This window comes from Strix aluco, chromosome 2 (assembly GCF_031877795.1).
Source record: "Strix aluco isolate bStrAlu1 chromosome 2, bStrAlu1.hap1, whole genome shotgun sequence".
NCBI lineage: Eukaryota > Metazoa > Chordata > Aves > Strigiformes > Strigidae > Strix > Strix aluco.
In genome coordinates this window covers 106,060,250-106,077,529 of record NC_133932.1, presented here as the reverse complement: position 1 = coordinate 106,077,529, position 17,280 = coordinate 106,060,250, and the positions used below count along the sequence as shown (strand labels likewise).

General features: G+C 44.3%; 1 protein-coding gene across 1 annotated transcript; it reads right to left on the bottom strand.

Moving 5' to 3' along the window:
* Window positions 1-9,493: 9,493 nt before the first annotated feature.
* Window positions 9,494-10,477, bottom strand: CBY2 (chibby family member 2). The gene has a single exon (XM_074816954.1). It carries the CDS (start codon window positions 10,475-10,477, stop codon window positions 9,494-9,496), a length of 984 nt encoding a protein of 327 aa, XP_074673055.1.
* Window positions 10,478-17,280: the final 6,803 nt, after the last annotated feature.

Here is a 17,280-nt window from a genome sequence, read left to right as displayed (position 1 = left end):
CATGCTTTGTTTGTGGCTGTTCATTTGCCTCGAGAACAGCTCCATGGACTATGTGCATCCATGCTCTATCAGTGTTATTCCTGGGAGGAGCTTGAACTTTCCACTTACAGAATAGCTGGTGTCAGTGACAGAAAATAACACTTTCTTGGCCAGTCTTGGTCAATTCAATGCTCCAGCTCTAGAGATGTTCTCTAGCAGGGTCACTTGGTCCTTCCCCCTGCCCCTCTTAGCATATACATCAGCCTGAATAATGCTGCAAATTAGGTGTCTGACCTTCTTGAGGAGGGTTGCGTTTGTGTGTTGTATTTCACATGTGATGTTAGAGCCAAGAAACCCATCAGGGTCTCCCAGACTGCACCTGAGCAAAGCTCTGCTTGCAGCAACAACATTCAACACACCTGCCCCTGTTACAATCTGGTTTCCCCAGACTGCTGGTATCTCTACAGCCTGGGAGGATTAGAGGACATGTGATGAAGAAGATGCTTCTGTCCAAGACATGCCTATAGGAGTGGTGGCAGAAGCGATTCACACTGGGGAGAAGGGGAGGGTCGGGTGGTTATTCAAGGAGGGAGCAACACTGGCCTTCCTCACCTCATCCAGCAATGGGCAGGGAGGCAATGCTGAATACAGCAAAGCCCAGGGCCCCTTCCTACCACGTCCTCTGCAGGAGTCACTCTTGCCTGGTCAGAGCTCTGGCTTTAGCCTGATGGGGTGGGATAATCTCCCTTTTCTAACCTGACTGGACCTATGACAGCTGGGGATGTGGGAGGTGATCAAAGCTGCACAGTCCTCTAACCATTGCCCTACACCCACACTGCTGGAAAATCCATCTGAAGATGAAAGCCTAAAATAGCTGAGAAAATGTAGCCAAAATAGACTTACTGCATACAGACAGATCAGCCATATTCTTCAGTTGTATCTACAGTCCCCATGACCTCACACTTTCTTTGGAAAATTGGGCAGAAATGAGGACACGGCTTTTGATACGTGATACCCGGAGAGCAACTGAGCTGTCTCAGATTTGCAAATACATTCAAACTGAGCAGTAAACCATTCTTGAAACTTGTTGCCAGACTCTGATTTTATTTACTTTGACAAAAGTGTTTCAGTGCAACATTCATGCACACTGGTTTTACTGGGAATTAGACTGTCAGCTTTAGTGTGGCATATGGTATTTTGTTGTACCAACCATTAGGTATTTACAGGCACGCAATTTTATGCCTAAGGCTAGCTTCTGCCAAGCAGAAAGGGTTTGCACATATGGTGCAGATTTCCTATAAACAAGGAGCCTAGGTAGAATAGTAGAGCACTAGAAGGTTGCATTCAAGTCTGACAGTACCCTGAAGAATTGCAATTTCTCCCTTACTTGTTCCATCTTGGAGGTGTACAGCAATGTACTACCTCTAACCATTCCCTACAGTGTGTCCCATAAAAAATAACTTTTCCATTCTCTTTATGGAATTAAATTAGTTCTATTACAATTCTTCCTTTAGGATGTTGAAGAATGCAAACCTGTTTCTTATCTCCAGCTGACAGAGACACACCATTTCATATTTCCAGTATAAGTGAAATCTCCTCCAATTCCACACCTACTTCTTTGTTGAGTGCTCTTTTGCAGTGCCCATGAAATCTCTGATTATTTAAAATAGTTAAAAATAGCTATGGGTTAAGAGCACTCGAACCTTTTCGTACTCTTCAAAGAGTAATTTAGTAAACCTGACAGGGTTCATCATTCTGTTCCTGATCAGTATAATCTTTTACAGTGTTGGCAGTGGACTACCAGCTAGACCAAGGGAAGATGAGGACTCCCAAGTAAGCTGCTGAAATAAAAAGATATTAAGCAAAAGACTTGGACATCCTTCAGTAATGACTTTCCTCAGCTGACATGTTTTTATATTTTAAGTGAATTAATGAGCTATAATTATTAGTGATCTCTGAGACAGTGATCAGAGAAAGCATTTTGCATGATGCAAACAATACAACTGCAAATGGAAGCACTGTCTGTCTCAAATAATCAGACAAGGTCCCTTTTGTTATAATAAATGTTATCACCTTCCTCGCTTCTTAAAATGTGTTTCGCACTTTATACTTTGATGTCCCCATGCCACCAACCCGTCACTATTTACGGTACAGTCACATCTGCCATACAATGGAGGTTTTGAAAATGTTTTACCTGACTTTTAACAGATGGATGTTAATGGGATATTTATTTACAGAATAAAATTAAATCGAAGCTGAATCTTAATGCACAATTTACATAATCAGCTTTGTTCTGAGCTGGTGAGCTGTTTTTTCCAGCACTTGGGACCCTTCAGTCACAGCTGCATCAAAGAAACAGCCACTGAGAGTGGAGATTAAACAATTTCCTAAAGCTAGAAGTCTTGATGAGAATCTATTATTCCATATTAGAATCCCGTAATTTCTCCAGACACTGCCATAAGATCAAAGATGTATGTTAGAGCTTTGGCATAGCCCACGATCAAAAGGAAGATGTTCAATTTGCATTTAGAAAACATCTATGTTAATTATCTTTTTCTTAAAAATTGGAAGTTCTGCTATTTTACCATTTGCACCCCAAATAACAACACAACCTATTAACTCAGAGGCATGGAAAGACTGAAAAGCTAAAATGTATATATTTACAATGAGTTTGGTGAGATTTTGTTGTGCTCTTTGTGCAGCCTAACTACTATCCTCTGTCTTGCTGAAGCTCAGATCAGCTGGAGTTTTGCCATGGGCTTCAAGGAGTGCAGGACCAAACACACAGATACAATGCTGAAAACCTGCTTGGTGGCTAAATCCCTAACTCTGACGCCGGGTTACCAGCTGTGAGCCACCAGTGTCAGGCTGGGGAGCTGATTTTGGGTTCAGGAAATGAGCTTTTGCTTTTTCTTAGAAGGAGGGAGAGACAAGTGACCTCTGCCAACTCACTCATCGCTCCCCCACCTCCCTTTCCTTCAGTATTCTTTGGGGTGTTGCCTGGGCAAATGCATTAAGGGATCACTCCGGACCAGGCTCTTCCCACCTAACTTTGGCCACTTCAGGTTCTCCACAGCCTGCAGGGAAGGCTCAAACCACGACAGACCTCTGGAGTGGGGCTCATCCCCTCTTGGTGCTGAAGGTCTCTCTGGCAAGACTGTCTCCTTCCATCAGTTGCAGAAGCCACCTCAGGTGGCCATGGGTCTCAATTACTGCTTTCATTTAAGTGCCTCCATCTAGGTGGGATGAATACCGCTTTGGAAACTGTGTTAGTGTTTTAAAGCTGTCTTCTTTAAAACCAGTGAATGGTCTCTGTAGGCAACAAGTTCTTCTTGCAGCTTGTCTGAAGAGTTGCTCCCCCACTTTCTTTACACCTCACTGCATGAATATTGTGAATAGTCTGTATTCAAATTTGAATGTCAAAAAAAGATGACTTAGCCCCTGTCAGCACAAAGGTTGAGTGAACAACTTCTACCATATCCTGCATTTAAAAGCATACACATGGCTCAGTCTCTGCTGAACTGAGACCCACACCAGCAAGATCAAACCAGGCTGCTGCAAACCCCAACAAACATCCTGCACCACCATGGAGAGTGTGGGTTTTGGTCAGTGCCACAGCTTCGGAAACACATCCCCAGCTTCATGAAATCACAAGCAGAACTCTGGGAGAACTGTCTTCAACAGTTAACAGGAGCAAGCCAGGGCTCAAGGAAGCTCAAAAGACTTTGAAAAATTTCCCAAATTGCAATTTAGGGATGGGATGATGTGGTAGGGTTGCTAAGATAAGCACAAAAGGCCGGGGTGGGTGTTATATGAAGACAGTACAAAACCAGCTGTATTAGACTGCCTAATAAGAAACAAGAACAGGAAAGTCAGCATTTGCACAGAACCCAGCTACAGGCAATAATCCAATTTACAGGGAAGCAAGAGGCTGATGATGACCTTGCCAAAAAGCCAGCTTTCCAAAAATAGTACTGACAAATGAGAAGTGTAAAAATAAGGAGCTAATCAGCAACAATAAGAAGGAGAGAGACAGAAAGTTTGTCTCTCTGCAAAAGGTAAATTATGCAGCATAAGAATGACATCCATCCATTTCAAACCAGAATATCTATCAGTTTCCAGGGTCTTGTAAATCAGTGAACAGGCTAGGAAACAAAATTAAGCTTACCTCATTTTTTCCCAAACCTGCCTAAATGTTATTATAATTAAAAAGTTGATCCTGTAAATATCTACTGCTGCCTTTTTCCTCCATTTGTACTTTGAGTAGTTTGCAGCAGCTGTGGGCCCAGCTCTCCTCACCAGCACCCACCCTGGATGGAGAACTGTAGGATACTCTGATGGCCCCATGCTGGGGCCACTTGCTGGGGGCATGGAACAAAGCAGAGAATGGAAGTGCTTGAACTGTCCCTGTGCAGTCTTGTGACACTCTACAGGCAAATTAGCCAAGTCTTGACATCCATGCTCTTGACATTGAGTAACAGATTGAGCAGTACTCATGTAGACCGAGCAATACTCATGATTTTTCCCCCATCATCCAGAAGCAATCCTCCACCACTGTCACCAACTCTGTCCAGTCTGTAACCAAATAAGAGCAGATTGGAGACTTGATACCTTCTGGGATTTTGAGAGTTTGCTTATAACATAATCCTCAGCAAGACTGCTGGGCAGTCATTATGGACATTGTTAGCACGTAACAGACTTGAGAAACTTTTAAGGCATGAGTAACTTCAACTTGTCCATGAGACATGCCAAAAAAATATACACTAGATATAGACTTTTTATAATCAGGAAGATCAAAGACCCAAAACAGCAATCAAAGAACAAAGGGCTCACAAAACCTAATTCCCTCCAGGAACATCATTAGCATTTGGGGAAATAGTGTTTTCCCCTGAGGATCCTACATGTGTTCCTGACCGTTAAGCTCTGCACAAACTAACTCAATTTTATTCACAAAGTAATAATTTCTCCTCACAATGGAGAGATCTGAGTCAGCTGGTTAATGAAAGCATCAGACAGAAAGCAAAGCAAGGGACTGGGACTGGCAGCACAAGTTCCCAAGCTTGTACCACTTCACCACCTGGTGAAGCACCTCCTCAGCTCAGGACTGCCAAGTCCCCTCTATTCAGAAAACTCCAAACTGAACAGCTAAGTTGGAACTATTTTCTCCCAAAACAATTACAGAGACAGCAGAGAGAAACAGGTGACTCCAGCTGGTGACTCAGACCATCCTAAAATGGATGTCTAAGAGAGGTCAGATAAATCACAGCCTGAGGGTTCCCATTTCTTTCTACAGGCTAGAAATGAAGCCCAAGGTGACTAGCTGAGATCTGGATGTCCTTTCCTGGACACCTGACATTAGGTGAGATCATTCCTCCCAAGAACCTGGTGGAAAGCTGCATGTCCATGTGTCTTTCTTGCCCATGTACAGGGACATGGCAGGAGTCAGTGCGTTGCCCGTTGACAAAGGAACAGTTTATTTCTTCTAAAAACAGGACACAAATCACTTTGTTAAAATGCAAACACACAACCAAATCTTGTCATTACCACTACTCCCCTCCAGATCTTGGCATTAGGGTGTCCATAAACCCCCTCTTGCCTCTTAACAAATATTACATTAAAACACAGTGAGGGAGACAGCTAGGAAAAAAGGAGTGTCTCTGAAGGCACAGAATCATGAACACTGGATGCTCATGGCTTGGATGAACATACTCTCCACTGGGTAAAAAACTGGCTGGATGGCTGAGCCCAAAGAGTTGTGGTGAATGGAGTTAACTCCAGCTGGTGGCCAGTCACAAGTGGTGTTCCCCAGGGCTCAGTACTGGGTCCAGTTCTGTTTAATATCTTTATCAATGATCTGGATGAGGGGATTGAGAGCACCCTCAGTGAGTTTGCGGAAGATACCAAGTTGGGTGTGAGTGTTGATCTGCTTGAGGGAAGGAAGGGTCTACAGAAGGATCTGGACAGGTTGAGGTTCAACAAGGCTGAGGTTCAACAAGGATAAGTGCTGAGTCCTGCACTTGGGTCACAACAACCCCATGCAACACTATAGGCTTGGGGAAGAGTGGCTGGAAAGCTGCTGGTGGAAAAGAGCCCTGGGGGTGTTGGTCAACAGCCGGCTGAATATGAGTCATAGTGTTCCCATGTGGCCAAGAAGGCCAATAGCAACCTGGCTTGTATCAGAAATAATGTGGCCAGCAGTATTATGGAAGTGATTGCTCCCCTGTACTCAGCACTGGCGAGGCCACACCTCAAATACTGCGTTCAGCTTTGGGCCCCTCTCTACATGAAAGACATTTAGGTGCTGGAACCTGTCCAAAGAAGGACAACGAAGTTGGTGAAGGGTCTAGAGCACAGGTCTTATGAAGAACAGCTGAGGTAACCAGAGTTGTTTAGCCTGAAGAAAAGGAGGCTCAGAGGAGACCTTATCTCTATGCTCTCTACAACAACCTGAAAGGAGGTTGTAACAAGGTGGGTGTCTGTCTCTTCTCCCAAGTAACAAGAGATAGGACAAGAGCAAATGGCCTCAAGTTGCACCAGGGGATTGGATATTAGGAAAAATTTCTTCATCAGAAGGGTTGTCAAGCGTTGGAACAGGTTGCCCAGGGAAGTGGTGGAGTCACCATCCTTGGAGGTATGTAAGGGACGTGTAGATGTGGCACTATAGGAACATGGTTTAGTGGTAGACTTGGCAGTGCTAGGTTAACGGTTGGACTCGATGATCTTAAAGGTCTTTTCCAACCTAAATGATTCTATGTGTCTCAGCACAGGGCTGAGGTATTTATCTATATATAGTTGTAACCCTGTCATTAAGCAGGAGCAACTTGTTGTCTGCACATCCTTCTATTAATGGCCATTGCTCCAGGCCCTCTTCTTCGCACCTAGTCCTTATACACACAGCCCTCCCTTCCCCTGCATCACTGAGAGCCAGCCCTTTACCTTCAACCATGAGAGAAGATTTGCCTCAGCATCTTGAAGCCCTAACAGCCGAAGAAAATGCCCCTTACTTTAAACCTCTGAAGTAAACAGTCATCTCTGGCATTTGGCCTGGTGTTGTCTGAGTGAAATACAAGGTGAAAGATAATTTATCCTTTAGGTAATTTGGTGTCAAATCACTTAGAGACCTATAAACTAGAGTGACAAGCTGCTTCTTGGGTCCTGTTGCAAAGAGGTAAACCTCACCATAACCTTCCCTTTGCTTTACAATAATGCTCCTACAATTGCTCTGCAGAAGTTTCCTTGTGCCTGTCTTGTTAGATTTCCTAAAGACTCTCCTGTATTCTGCCTGAAAGGTTGTGACAAATTGCACTACATCAGGGATGTCCAAGACAGAGAGGAAAATGCATTTCCAGACACTCCAGTCAGCCATACAGTTGAGACCAGACTTTTTAAACATGAGCATATCAACAGACAAGTACCAACTTGAGCTGTGGAACAGCCACCAAATGTCATTTTTGGCAACCTACTTGCTTACTATGGAGTCACATTTTCTGACTGTTCAAGAAATCAAGAAGGACCTCACTACTCTGAGCAGGAGATGCGGCCCTGCTGCCTACTCTGTTCACTCCTGTGGCCCCAATATGATATCTGGGAGGAGGGATCCTCCTTTACTCATCAGCATTTTGTAACAGAGGGCTGTGAGTATGCCCTTGGACTATGAGCTGGGACTTATGTTTCTTCATGTTTCTCACTGTAGTGTTCTTGTCCACCCCTCCCAGCCTACAATTGCATGGAATAGTTCAGCAATGGTGTAGAAACAGGTGGTTCTCCCCAGAACAGCCTGAGGACCCACATGAGTGTGACAACTCTTTCTTTTCTCTCCTTTCCATCAGAAGGGGCATATCCCTGACCTCCCTTCATTTTCTCTGGGGCTTTATCCCCAAGGCAGGGCCTGAATTTTTGAGCTGTCAGTTAACGGGACAGTTCTGCTGAAAGCAGAGTAATGGTGAACTTCATGTGTCCATCAGTTGGTCTATATCAGCTGGTCCATACAGCAAGGCAGTATGGTGGCTGCTAAACTGTGCAAGACACAAGAGCAAAGCTGAAAAAAGCACATGTCAAGGGGAGTGCTGAGTTGATATGTTATCAACAGTTTAAAACAAAGGAGGGAAGTCATCAGACATTCAAACAGAAAGGCACTGCAAGGACAAGGTGTAAAAATCCCAGCAGCAGGATTAAGGTGCAGAGGTCAGCCCTTCCCCACCTGCCTGCAGTGGTCTGGCTGATGGGGACCCACTGGGTGGTGGAGTAGGGCTGGTGAGGGTATTGGGGCTTAGTCTTGCAGCATGCTTGCCTCAGCCCAGTCCTCAACATGTGACAGTAAGTTATTGTGGTCCTGCTTTCAAGTCTTCAAGTCCAATGGAAGATTTCAGAAAGACAGCTCAGACTCACAAAGCTGCCCAGGGGCTTCTGCTGCACAGGGTCGGGCATTGCCCTTTCCCTTGCCCTGTGATCTCTTGCCCAGAAGAAGTATCATTGTTCCTCCAGGCTAGAAAGATGTTAGCTCCATAACTACATGTGATTGATTGTTTGCAGGCAAAGACACGCTTAATTCCTAGCCACAAAGAAAAGCTGGTCCAAAAAGACCGCCAAAGTCTATAGGAATTTTCTTTTAGCAGTGAGCTATAAATAAGACACTAAGCAGTCTTTCCTATACACACTGCATTCTAAAAGTGCCATTTATCAGCAAATAATAATCTCACTTGAAATCAGTAGGATTATTCAAGTGTACCAAAACAAGGCAATTTGAGAAGAATTAAGCCTAATTAAGGTACAAAATGATGTAGGTAATTTACAAGTAACCAAGGCGGAAGGAGACATGCTGTTCTGGTGGGCGATGTTTGCTTTATGGTTCTATTATACTCTGAGGCAAGAGATGGATTGTCTTCTGAGGAGGAGTCTTAAACAAGGGAAAGAGACAATTTAAGTGGGAATGGGAAACTGGGAAAAGGAGACAGCAAGAATGTATATGTATGGCACATACAGTGTGTTTTTCTGTGTCCCTTTGTCTTTCATGGGCCTGTCTCACCTGGGAGGCTACATTTTCCATGATCCACTGCTTACCCTATATGAGAGAGAGAAGGCTGGTGTGTGGCAGAAGACACAGTTCAGCCATTGAACTTGGCGAGCCATAAGAAAGGAAGGGACCACTGGGATCCAAATTCAGCTCACAGTTGGGATCCTCATTTTCAGCAACTGCCCATCCCTCTGAAAAATATGGCCAACATAAGGTACCTCAAATTAAGTGTGAAAAGCACAAATTACCTTTTGAAAATCTAGGCATTATCAGGAACTTTGAAAAAAAATGCTGAAAAACATGTTTTCCTGACACTAGGCAAATTCATGAGTCACCCACACTGTATAATCAGAAGGTGAAATACATCTAAGTAATGTAAGAAAGTTTCAGAATAACACAGTAATCCCCAGATGTCTTCAGGCTCTACTGGGATTTTATTAGGTTCCCTGAAACAAGAAGAGCTTTCCAGGAAACTGGACTAGCAGGTCTTGGCATTAAGCTTCACATCTCTCCAAGCTGATACTCAGTTGCCAGCTTCTGTCCTGCTTCTTCATACATTGAGGAAGTGATGGCAATGAGCTCCTTTTCCAACATTTCCATTTGAGCCATAATGTCTGACACAGTGTTTTTCACAGCATTCAGTTGCAGCTTCAATTTATTGCATTCTTCTTGGAGGGGTCTGTTCACGTCACAGAGAATGTGACAGCCCTGTTTCTCCCCGAGGAGATTGTTCACTTTCAGGAAGAAGTGGAGGAGTTCGTATAAGTCCTGGAGAGCCTGGAGGATTTCATGCTCGCTGTGTATGCTTGAGGCAGACTTGATCTTATTCTGGGTTGGAGTAGTGCTCTCCTTTCCAGCTTCCTGTTCCTGCTCTGGGGCTGGGCCAGGGTTACCTTCTTCCACAGCTGTGATGGTGTCAGTGTCCTTCTGAAGATTTGAGCTGGCATCTTTGCTCTCTTCATGGTCCGTGACAGATTTTTGGTCTTTACAGATGGTGGGGACCATTTTAATCTCCTGCTGGAAATCCCCTGAGACTCTATTCTTTTTCTGGACCTCCTGGAGAGCTTTGTTGTCTGGGCTGACCTGAAAGCCTGTGTTCCTCTCTTGAAAGAATGGGAACAGCTTATTTTCCTTCTGGAGGCTTTGCTTCAGGGTATCAGTGTAAATAACCTGGACAGCTTTGTTCTGTGACTGGAGACATTGTAGAGCCTTGTTTTCTTCCCAGAGCATCCTGTTTTCAATCCGGAGGACTTGGTTTTCCTCCCAAAGAGCTCTGTTCTCCTCCCAGATGCTCCATTCATTCTGTACCTTCTTGCTAAAGAGCTTCCAGTGAGAAGCAAAGGGTGGCTGGCAGGAGATCTCATTCACCCATTTACCATCAATAAAGACAAACATCTCATCCCTCAGTTTCATCCGTGGGGCGATAAAGTCCATCTCAGGCTTTATACGCTGCATGCTCTGGTTTGTCAGATCAAAAGCAGACATGACTTTTCTTTAGTAAATTGAGGAGGAATGTGTGAAAAGATGACTTCTAGGTTTTCTGAAAGAGGCCACTGTCCACTGGTGAGGAGTAGGTGACACGACAGAGCTGCAGAAGCTTGATGAGGACTGAAAGAACAGACAACATAAATGCACAGAGTTACTGCCAAAATTCAAGGTCAGAATTAAAGACATTGGACAACAGGAACAAGCAAATAAGTCAGTTCCCACAGTCGATCGTGTTGCCCCTTTGACTATGAAAGGTAAAGAATACACCAGAAACGTAGTTTATAGAAGCTGAGAAAATTGGCATTGGTAAATAAAGCAGCTCTATGGCAGTACCACAAGATTTGGTGTAAAAACCTGGGCTCTTCTTTTATCTCTCTACCTCATTTTTACAGACATGTAAGGGAGCAAAATGTAAAAACATCTTGTGCCTTGGAATAGCCTGTTCCCAAATGACTGACAAACAAATCAATTAAAAATTGTTATGGAGCTGAAACCAACTTTTCAAAATAAAACATTTTTAAAGGATCACAATGAAAAACTGGCCTCAAGAGCAGCTTTTTCTTGTTGATGCTCAGTAGCTTGTGTTAACAGGATGTCACAAAAATGCAGTGGCAGTTGTGGGTTTTGATCTTAAAATCCACAGAACTGTGAACAGTAAGAGCACCAAGTGATACAGTATGCACAAATAATTAAAACTCCAAACCACAGCCCTGGGAAATTGGGTCCAGGAGAACGCTGTTGCTCTTTGCATGTTTTTCTGACAAATTCCCATTACCTTGGTCCAAAAACTGTCACAACCCATAGATAATTTTCCATCTTTCGTTCTCATTTCTCCCATCACTCTTTATATCCTTTGATAGCTCCATTATTTTTCTTGCTTTCTACCCTTGCAGTAGTGATTGCTCATCTCTTTCCTACAGTTCGTCTACCTCTTTTTCACATCATCAGAAAACCGATCTCTTTAAAATCCATACTGCAGTGCCATACCTCCAGTGCTTCTTATTTCAGTCACAGAAATCTCAGACTTATCTGTTCAACACTCTTTCCTCCTTCCCTCTACCCAAAATGTTGTGGCTTATATCACCTTCTAGTCATGAGTAAACCCAGGCAAGTTAAGGATTTCCGTCTTTTTTACATGAACAAAAAAAACCCAAACCACCACACAAAAAAAATTTAGTTTGTGCCAAATAAAATCTTATTTTATGCAGTTTTTACAAAAATTAAATTTGAAGTTATTTGAACTGAGGTTGAATTTTTTTTAATAACTAAATTGTGAGAATTCTTAGGGTTTCTGCACAGTGTTTCTAACAGCACAAATGTGCCTTTTTCTACTTTAAAAAAAAAAAAAGTTGGTTGTCTAATTTCACCCAGGTTTACCCCTAATCCCCACTGATGTCCCCTGCCCCTTGGGAAACTCAGTTCTGCCTTTCCGTCAGTGAGGAGAATTTTACCTTCATGAATTTTGCCCCCATGTCTCTGCCCTGAGTGTTAGACACAGGGTGACCATCACACACAAGTTTCTTATACCCTCCAGCTCTGCCACCACATTGTGTACCTCCTGTCCTATTTTCACCCTCCCTTTTCCAAAACCTGCAGCTGTCCCCTTTCCCCGCCATCTCCACCATATAGCACTGCATCTCCGGGCTCCTCCAGGTTACTTCTGAGAGCCAACATCCAGAGATGCTTCCTTCACCCCCTTCCCAAGCTTGTCCAATTGATTAATTGATTGAATTAATTAATTGATTGATTGGTTGAAGTTAAAATCCAAAATCCCTTAATGCAGGAGAGGGCAATTGCAATATAGATTTGTTTGCAGTAACACTTGATTTTATTGCAATAGGGTTTCTGTCTGACTTTCAGGGTTGTCTTCTACATCACCAGCTGGTTTATCTCACATCAGACTTGTGTTTTCATATTGTTCCTCTGCTAAAGGGCCTTCCTCCAAAACTCGCAGTTCTGGAGGTTTTTGTTTCCACTTATGCCATGTTCAGAGACATATATTGCTCCCTCCCATGTACGCTCTCCCCTGCAGCCTTTCCAACCCATCCTGTTCTTTTGGAGTGCCCAGTCCCATTGTTTCCACCAACAGCCCCAAGATGGGGAGGTAAATCAGCCACAGGGGGAACGCACTCCTAACTATCCAGGGGAGAAGCAGGAAACATCCAGCATCAAAAGCCCAGACCTACCTGCCACAGCAGCTAGCAGCCCATGGGCAAGCAGCTAGAGTTGTTAAAGTCACTTATATTTGAAGTATTTAGACATCATGTTTTCAGTATAAACCAAAATATATAATATATACAGCACTGAAGGACATTATCTTGGGGACAATTAAACTTGACAGCAGCTCTGTCAGCTCTTTTACACTGCAGGGGAGACATCAACCCAAGCTTCAGAAACGTGCTTCAAGTTCTCCCTTCTCCCGTACCGTTTTCCCCCCACCTCTGAATGAAATAATTCCAGGAAATACTGGGCAGCTGGGGTGGGTGGGCAGGGCAGCTGGCTGGGGGGAAGCCGCACGAAATCGAGCTGGACTGGGTAACTCAGCAGAGCTAAATTACGAGCCCGGCACATGCTCACCTGCTCACAGAGGTCGGTGGTCTTTCCTCTCCCTGGGCCACTGCCAAGCAGCCCGGTCTGAGGTCCTGCTGTTGCCGGGGTGTCCGGGGGTGCGCAGCAGGGGACAGAGGGACTGACTGTGATGCAAGCACTGGCAGGGACCTTGCCCCAGAGCCAGACCCCCACCCCCCCCACTGGGGACTGGGAGCTCCTGCACACCCTCCTTACACAACCCACTTCCGTGCTCCTTCCCCACTGGCCTCCCAGGATTGTCTTTGATTTTTCCCAGCATTGTGCTTTTGGGTTATTTCTCATGGAAATGACCTTTCTGGTAGCTCAGCTCTCATGCCCTTTCCTGATCCCAGACTTCCCGAGCTGCCTTTGATGCTCATAACTGAGAGCAGTTTGAGTGGATTCTTCCTCCATCACACTCTCTTAAAACAAATTTTGTTTTTATTCTGAATCTTCAGATTAGGTTTGTTGCTGAACTGATATTGATACATTCAAAAATCACTTTCTAGTATGAGCTATGAGACGTGAAGTTATTTTCCAAGGACAACATGGGTTTGAATTTTTTCTCTGACTATAAGTTTAAGAGCAGACTATCACTGAACCCTGTTAAGAAGAAAATAGAATATGCAGAGCATTCATGCATTGCAAGTTTAGATATTATTTGTAGCAGCTATTCCCACTTCCATGTCTTTACATTTCTAATGATCTCATTCTCTTTCTTATTTGCTACATCTTTCAGATGTGGAATTTTTTTTTTCTAATCAGGGTTCTTGAATAATAAATACAGCAGTTAATTTCTTTTCCAGTGAAAATTACTGACTTGACATCAGCCTCAAGGTGACTGTTATTGCTTTAGGAAGTTGGAGGTACAGTTCAGCTTTGGTGTTACACAAAGATGATAAACTCAGGTATAAAATTCTTCTCTGCAATTTCTCCCTTGCTTATATTTAATTTCAGACAACAAAAAAATCACAGGTTACTATAGCAACTCCCCAGGGAGCATTCTCCTTTATTCAAGCTCCAGGATCCTGCACAGGAAAGCAGGAAAGTGTCCTCAAAAGAGAAAGGAAAAGATTTTATCACAGGGTGCTTGTGCTTGGCCTGCCATCAGATGGGCATTTAAGGGTGCTACCCAGGTGCAGGCAGTTTTCTGAAATGGCCGATCCAAACTTCTGAAGAACTGAGGCTGTGGACCACTGAAACAGACATTTGATGAACATTTTAAGGTCTAAGAGCCGACTGGAAACTGAGTTAATAGAGACAAGTGCAGCATAGGACTGATCAGCAGACAAAACCTGCTTAATCCAGAGCCATTAAGAACTAAATTAGCAGTGCACCTTTGCCTTTTCTTATGCAATATTTTCCTTAAAGTTGGATAAAGTTCTATCCGGCAAGATATTTATTTGCTGAAAATTATGACTTCAAATACCAATATATTCAGATCAAATTTAGTGAATATCATCAGATGTGTATAGGCATACAGCAGAATTGGAAATGCTGCAATAGCTCGCTTCAGAATTTCTTATAGCAGTTACACTGATTTCTGAGCTGGACTCTCAAAAGGACTGAGATGTCATTCACAAGATTACAGAGGCAGAAATTATCCTGAGTGTGTTCCCCTCCCTGCCAAGAGACAAGTAATCCCTGACCTGTAAGAAAGGATTGAAGTAACTTCTCAGCTGAGTGCTTACCAGGCAAGTGCTCCAGCCACACCACCCAAGTCACAGAAGACAAAGGCAGGGACTGGGAGAATGAAGAACTGCCCACTGCAGGAGAAGATCAGGTTCGAGACCATCTAAGGAACCTGAGGGTGCACAGATCCATGGGACCTGATGAGATGCATCTGCAGGTCTTGAGGGAACTGGTAAATGAAGTGGCTAAGCCACTAACCATCATATTTGAGAAGTTGTGGCAGTCCGGTGAAGTTCCCACTGCCTGGAAAAGGGGAAATATAAGCCCCATTTTTAAAAAGGAAAAAAAAAGATGACCTGAGGAACTAACACCAGTCAGTCTCAGCTCTGTGCATGGCAAGATCATGGAGTGAATCCTCCTGGAAAAGATGCTAGGGAACATGGATAATAAGGAGGTGATTGGTGACAGCCAACTAAGGGCAAATCATGCCTGACAAATTTGGTGGCCTTCTATGGCAGGGTTACAGCATTGGTGGATAAGGGAAGAGCAACTGTCGTCATCTATCTGGATGTGTGCAAATTATTTGACACTGTCCCACACAACATCCTTGTCTCTAAATTGGAGACATAGATTTGACAGATGGACCACTCAGTGGATAAGAAATTGTCTGGGTAGTTGCACTCAAAGTGTTGTGGTCAATGGCTAGATGTCCAAGTGGAGAGACCAGAGACAAGTGGTGTTCCTCAGGGGTCAGTATTGGGACCCATGCTGTTTAAGATCTTTTTTGGAGACATGGACAGTGGGATTGAGTGCACCCTCAGCAAGTTTGCTGACGACACCAAGCTGTGTGGTGCAGTTGACACGCTGGAGGGAAGGGATGTGCCATCCAGAGGGACCTTGACAGGCTGGAGAGGTGGGCCCACGCAAACCTCATGAGGTTCAACAAGGCCAAATGCAAGGTCCTGCACATGGGTTGAGGCAATCCCATGCACAAATCCAGTCTGGGCAATGAGTGGATTGAGAGCAGCCCTGAGGAGAAAGACTTGGGGGTATTAGTGGATGGAAAACTGACTATGAGCCAGCAATGTGCACTCACAGCCCAGAAAGCCAACCATATCCTGGGCTGCATCAAGAGAAGAGAAGTGTGGCCAGCAGACTGAAGGAGGTGATTCTTTCCCTCTACTCTGCTCTCGTGAGACCCCACCTGGAGTACTGTGTTCAGCTCTGGGGCCCCCAATATAAGAAGGACAAGGACCTGTTGGAGCAGGTCCAGAGGAGGGCCATGAAGATGATCAGGGGTTGGAACACCTCCCCTATGAGGACAGGCTGAGAGAGTTGGGGTTGTTCAGCCTGGAGAAGAGAAGACCCCGGGAAGACCTTATAGTGGCCTTCTAGTGCTTAAAGGGGCCTACAGGAAAGATGGGGAGGGAACCTTTATCAGGGAGTGTAATGATAGGACGAGAGGTAATGGCTTTAAGCTGAAAGAGGGTAGATTTAGATTAGATATAAGGAAGAAATTGCTTCCTGTGAGGGTGGTGAGACACTGGCACAGGTTGCCCAGAGAAGCTGTGGCTGTCCCCTCCCTGGAAGTGTTCAAGGCCAGGTTGGACAGGGTTTGAGCAACCTGGTCTAGTGGAAGGTGTCCCTGCCCATGGCAGGGGGAGTGGAACTAGATGATCTTGAAGGTTGGTTCCAACCCAAACCATTCCATGATTCTATGATTTATCCACAGCTTCAGATTACTCAATCTCTCCAAGTAAAGCTGTTTCACTATGCAAAGAATTAAATATTAATTGGAACCAAAGCCATATTCCCCATCCTACCTGCACACCTTACACCAGGCTGTTTAACTCACCTTGCTGTCCTTCTTCTTGGAGATTATCTGGTTCTGGAAAGGATCCAGTGAGAGAGAGTGGATGACCCCACACACATTCATATAGTAGTATTCAGATTGGAAACTCAGCTCCATGCTGGACTGCAAGAGGTCACCATCCAGTGATGGGTTGTAAGTAGTGGGGAGAGTGAGGTCTGAACTGCTGCCATGAAGATCTTGCAGGAAGGACCCTGGAGACCCCATCCCAGTCTCCATCCCACTGGGAATGTGACATACCTACGGTAAAGTTCAGCCCTCTCCTTCCTTTGCTTTTGGATTTAGAAGACCTGTTAAAGTGCCTGCAATCAAAATAAACTGGGTTTTTTTAGTAAAAGCATAATGTTTCTTTGAATTTGGAGCATCTTCTCTCTTTTTCTCTTTTTATAAGTGTGTTATATTCCCAAATCTTTGTTTGATAAAACCAAAGGCATCCACTGCCACTTTCTACCACCCCAAACACATTTGTGCTTCTGAAATGCCAGCCTCTGTTCATATCAGCACAGGCTGGACTTACCACGCACTGATTCACTGTTCTCTAGGGCATTAAGCTTGTATGCAAATCCCACTGAGTCACTAAAAAGAGTCTTGCATATCTGAGTGATCTTGAATCATCTCCTGACCTCAATAACTGGATAGGGATTAAAAATAAGGTTCCCTCAGTTTCTGAGGCAGTGAAGTGCCTGGAGGGAGAGGTGGTGATATCTCATCATTGTATTCTGCCCAAGAA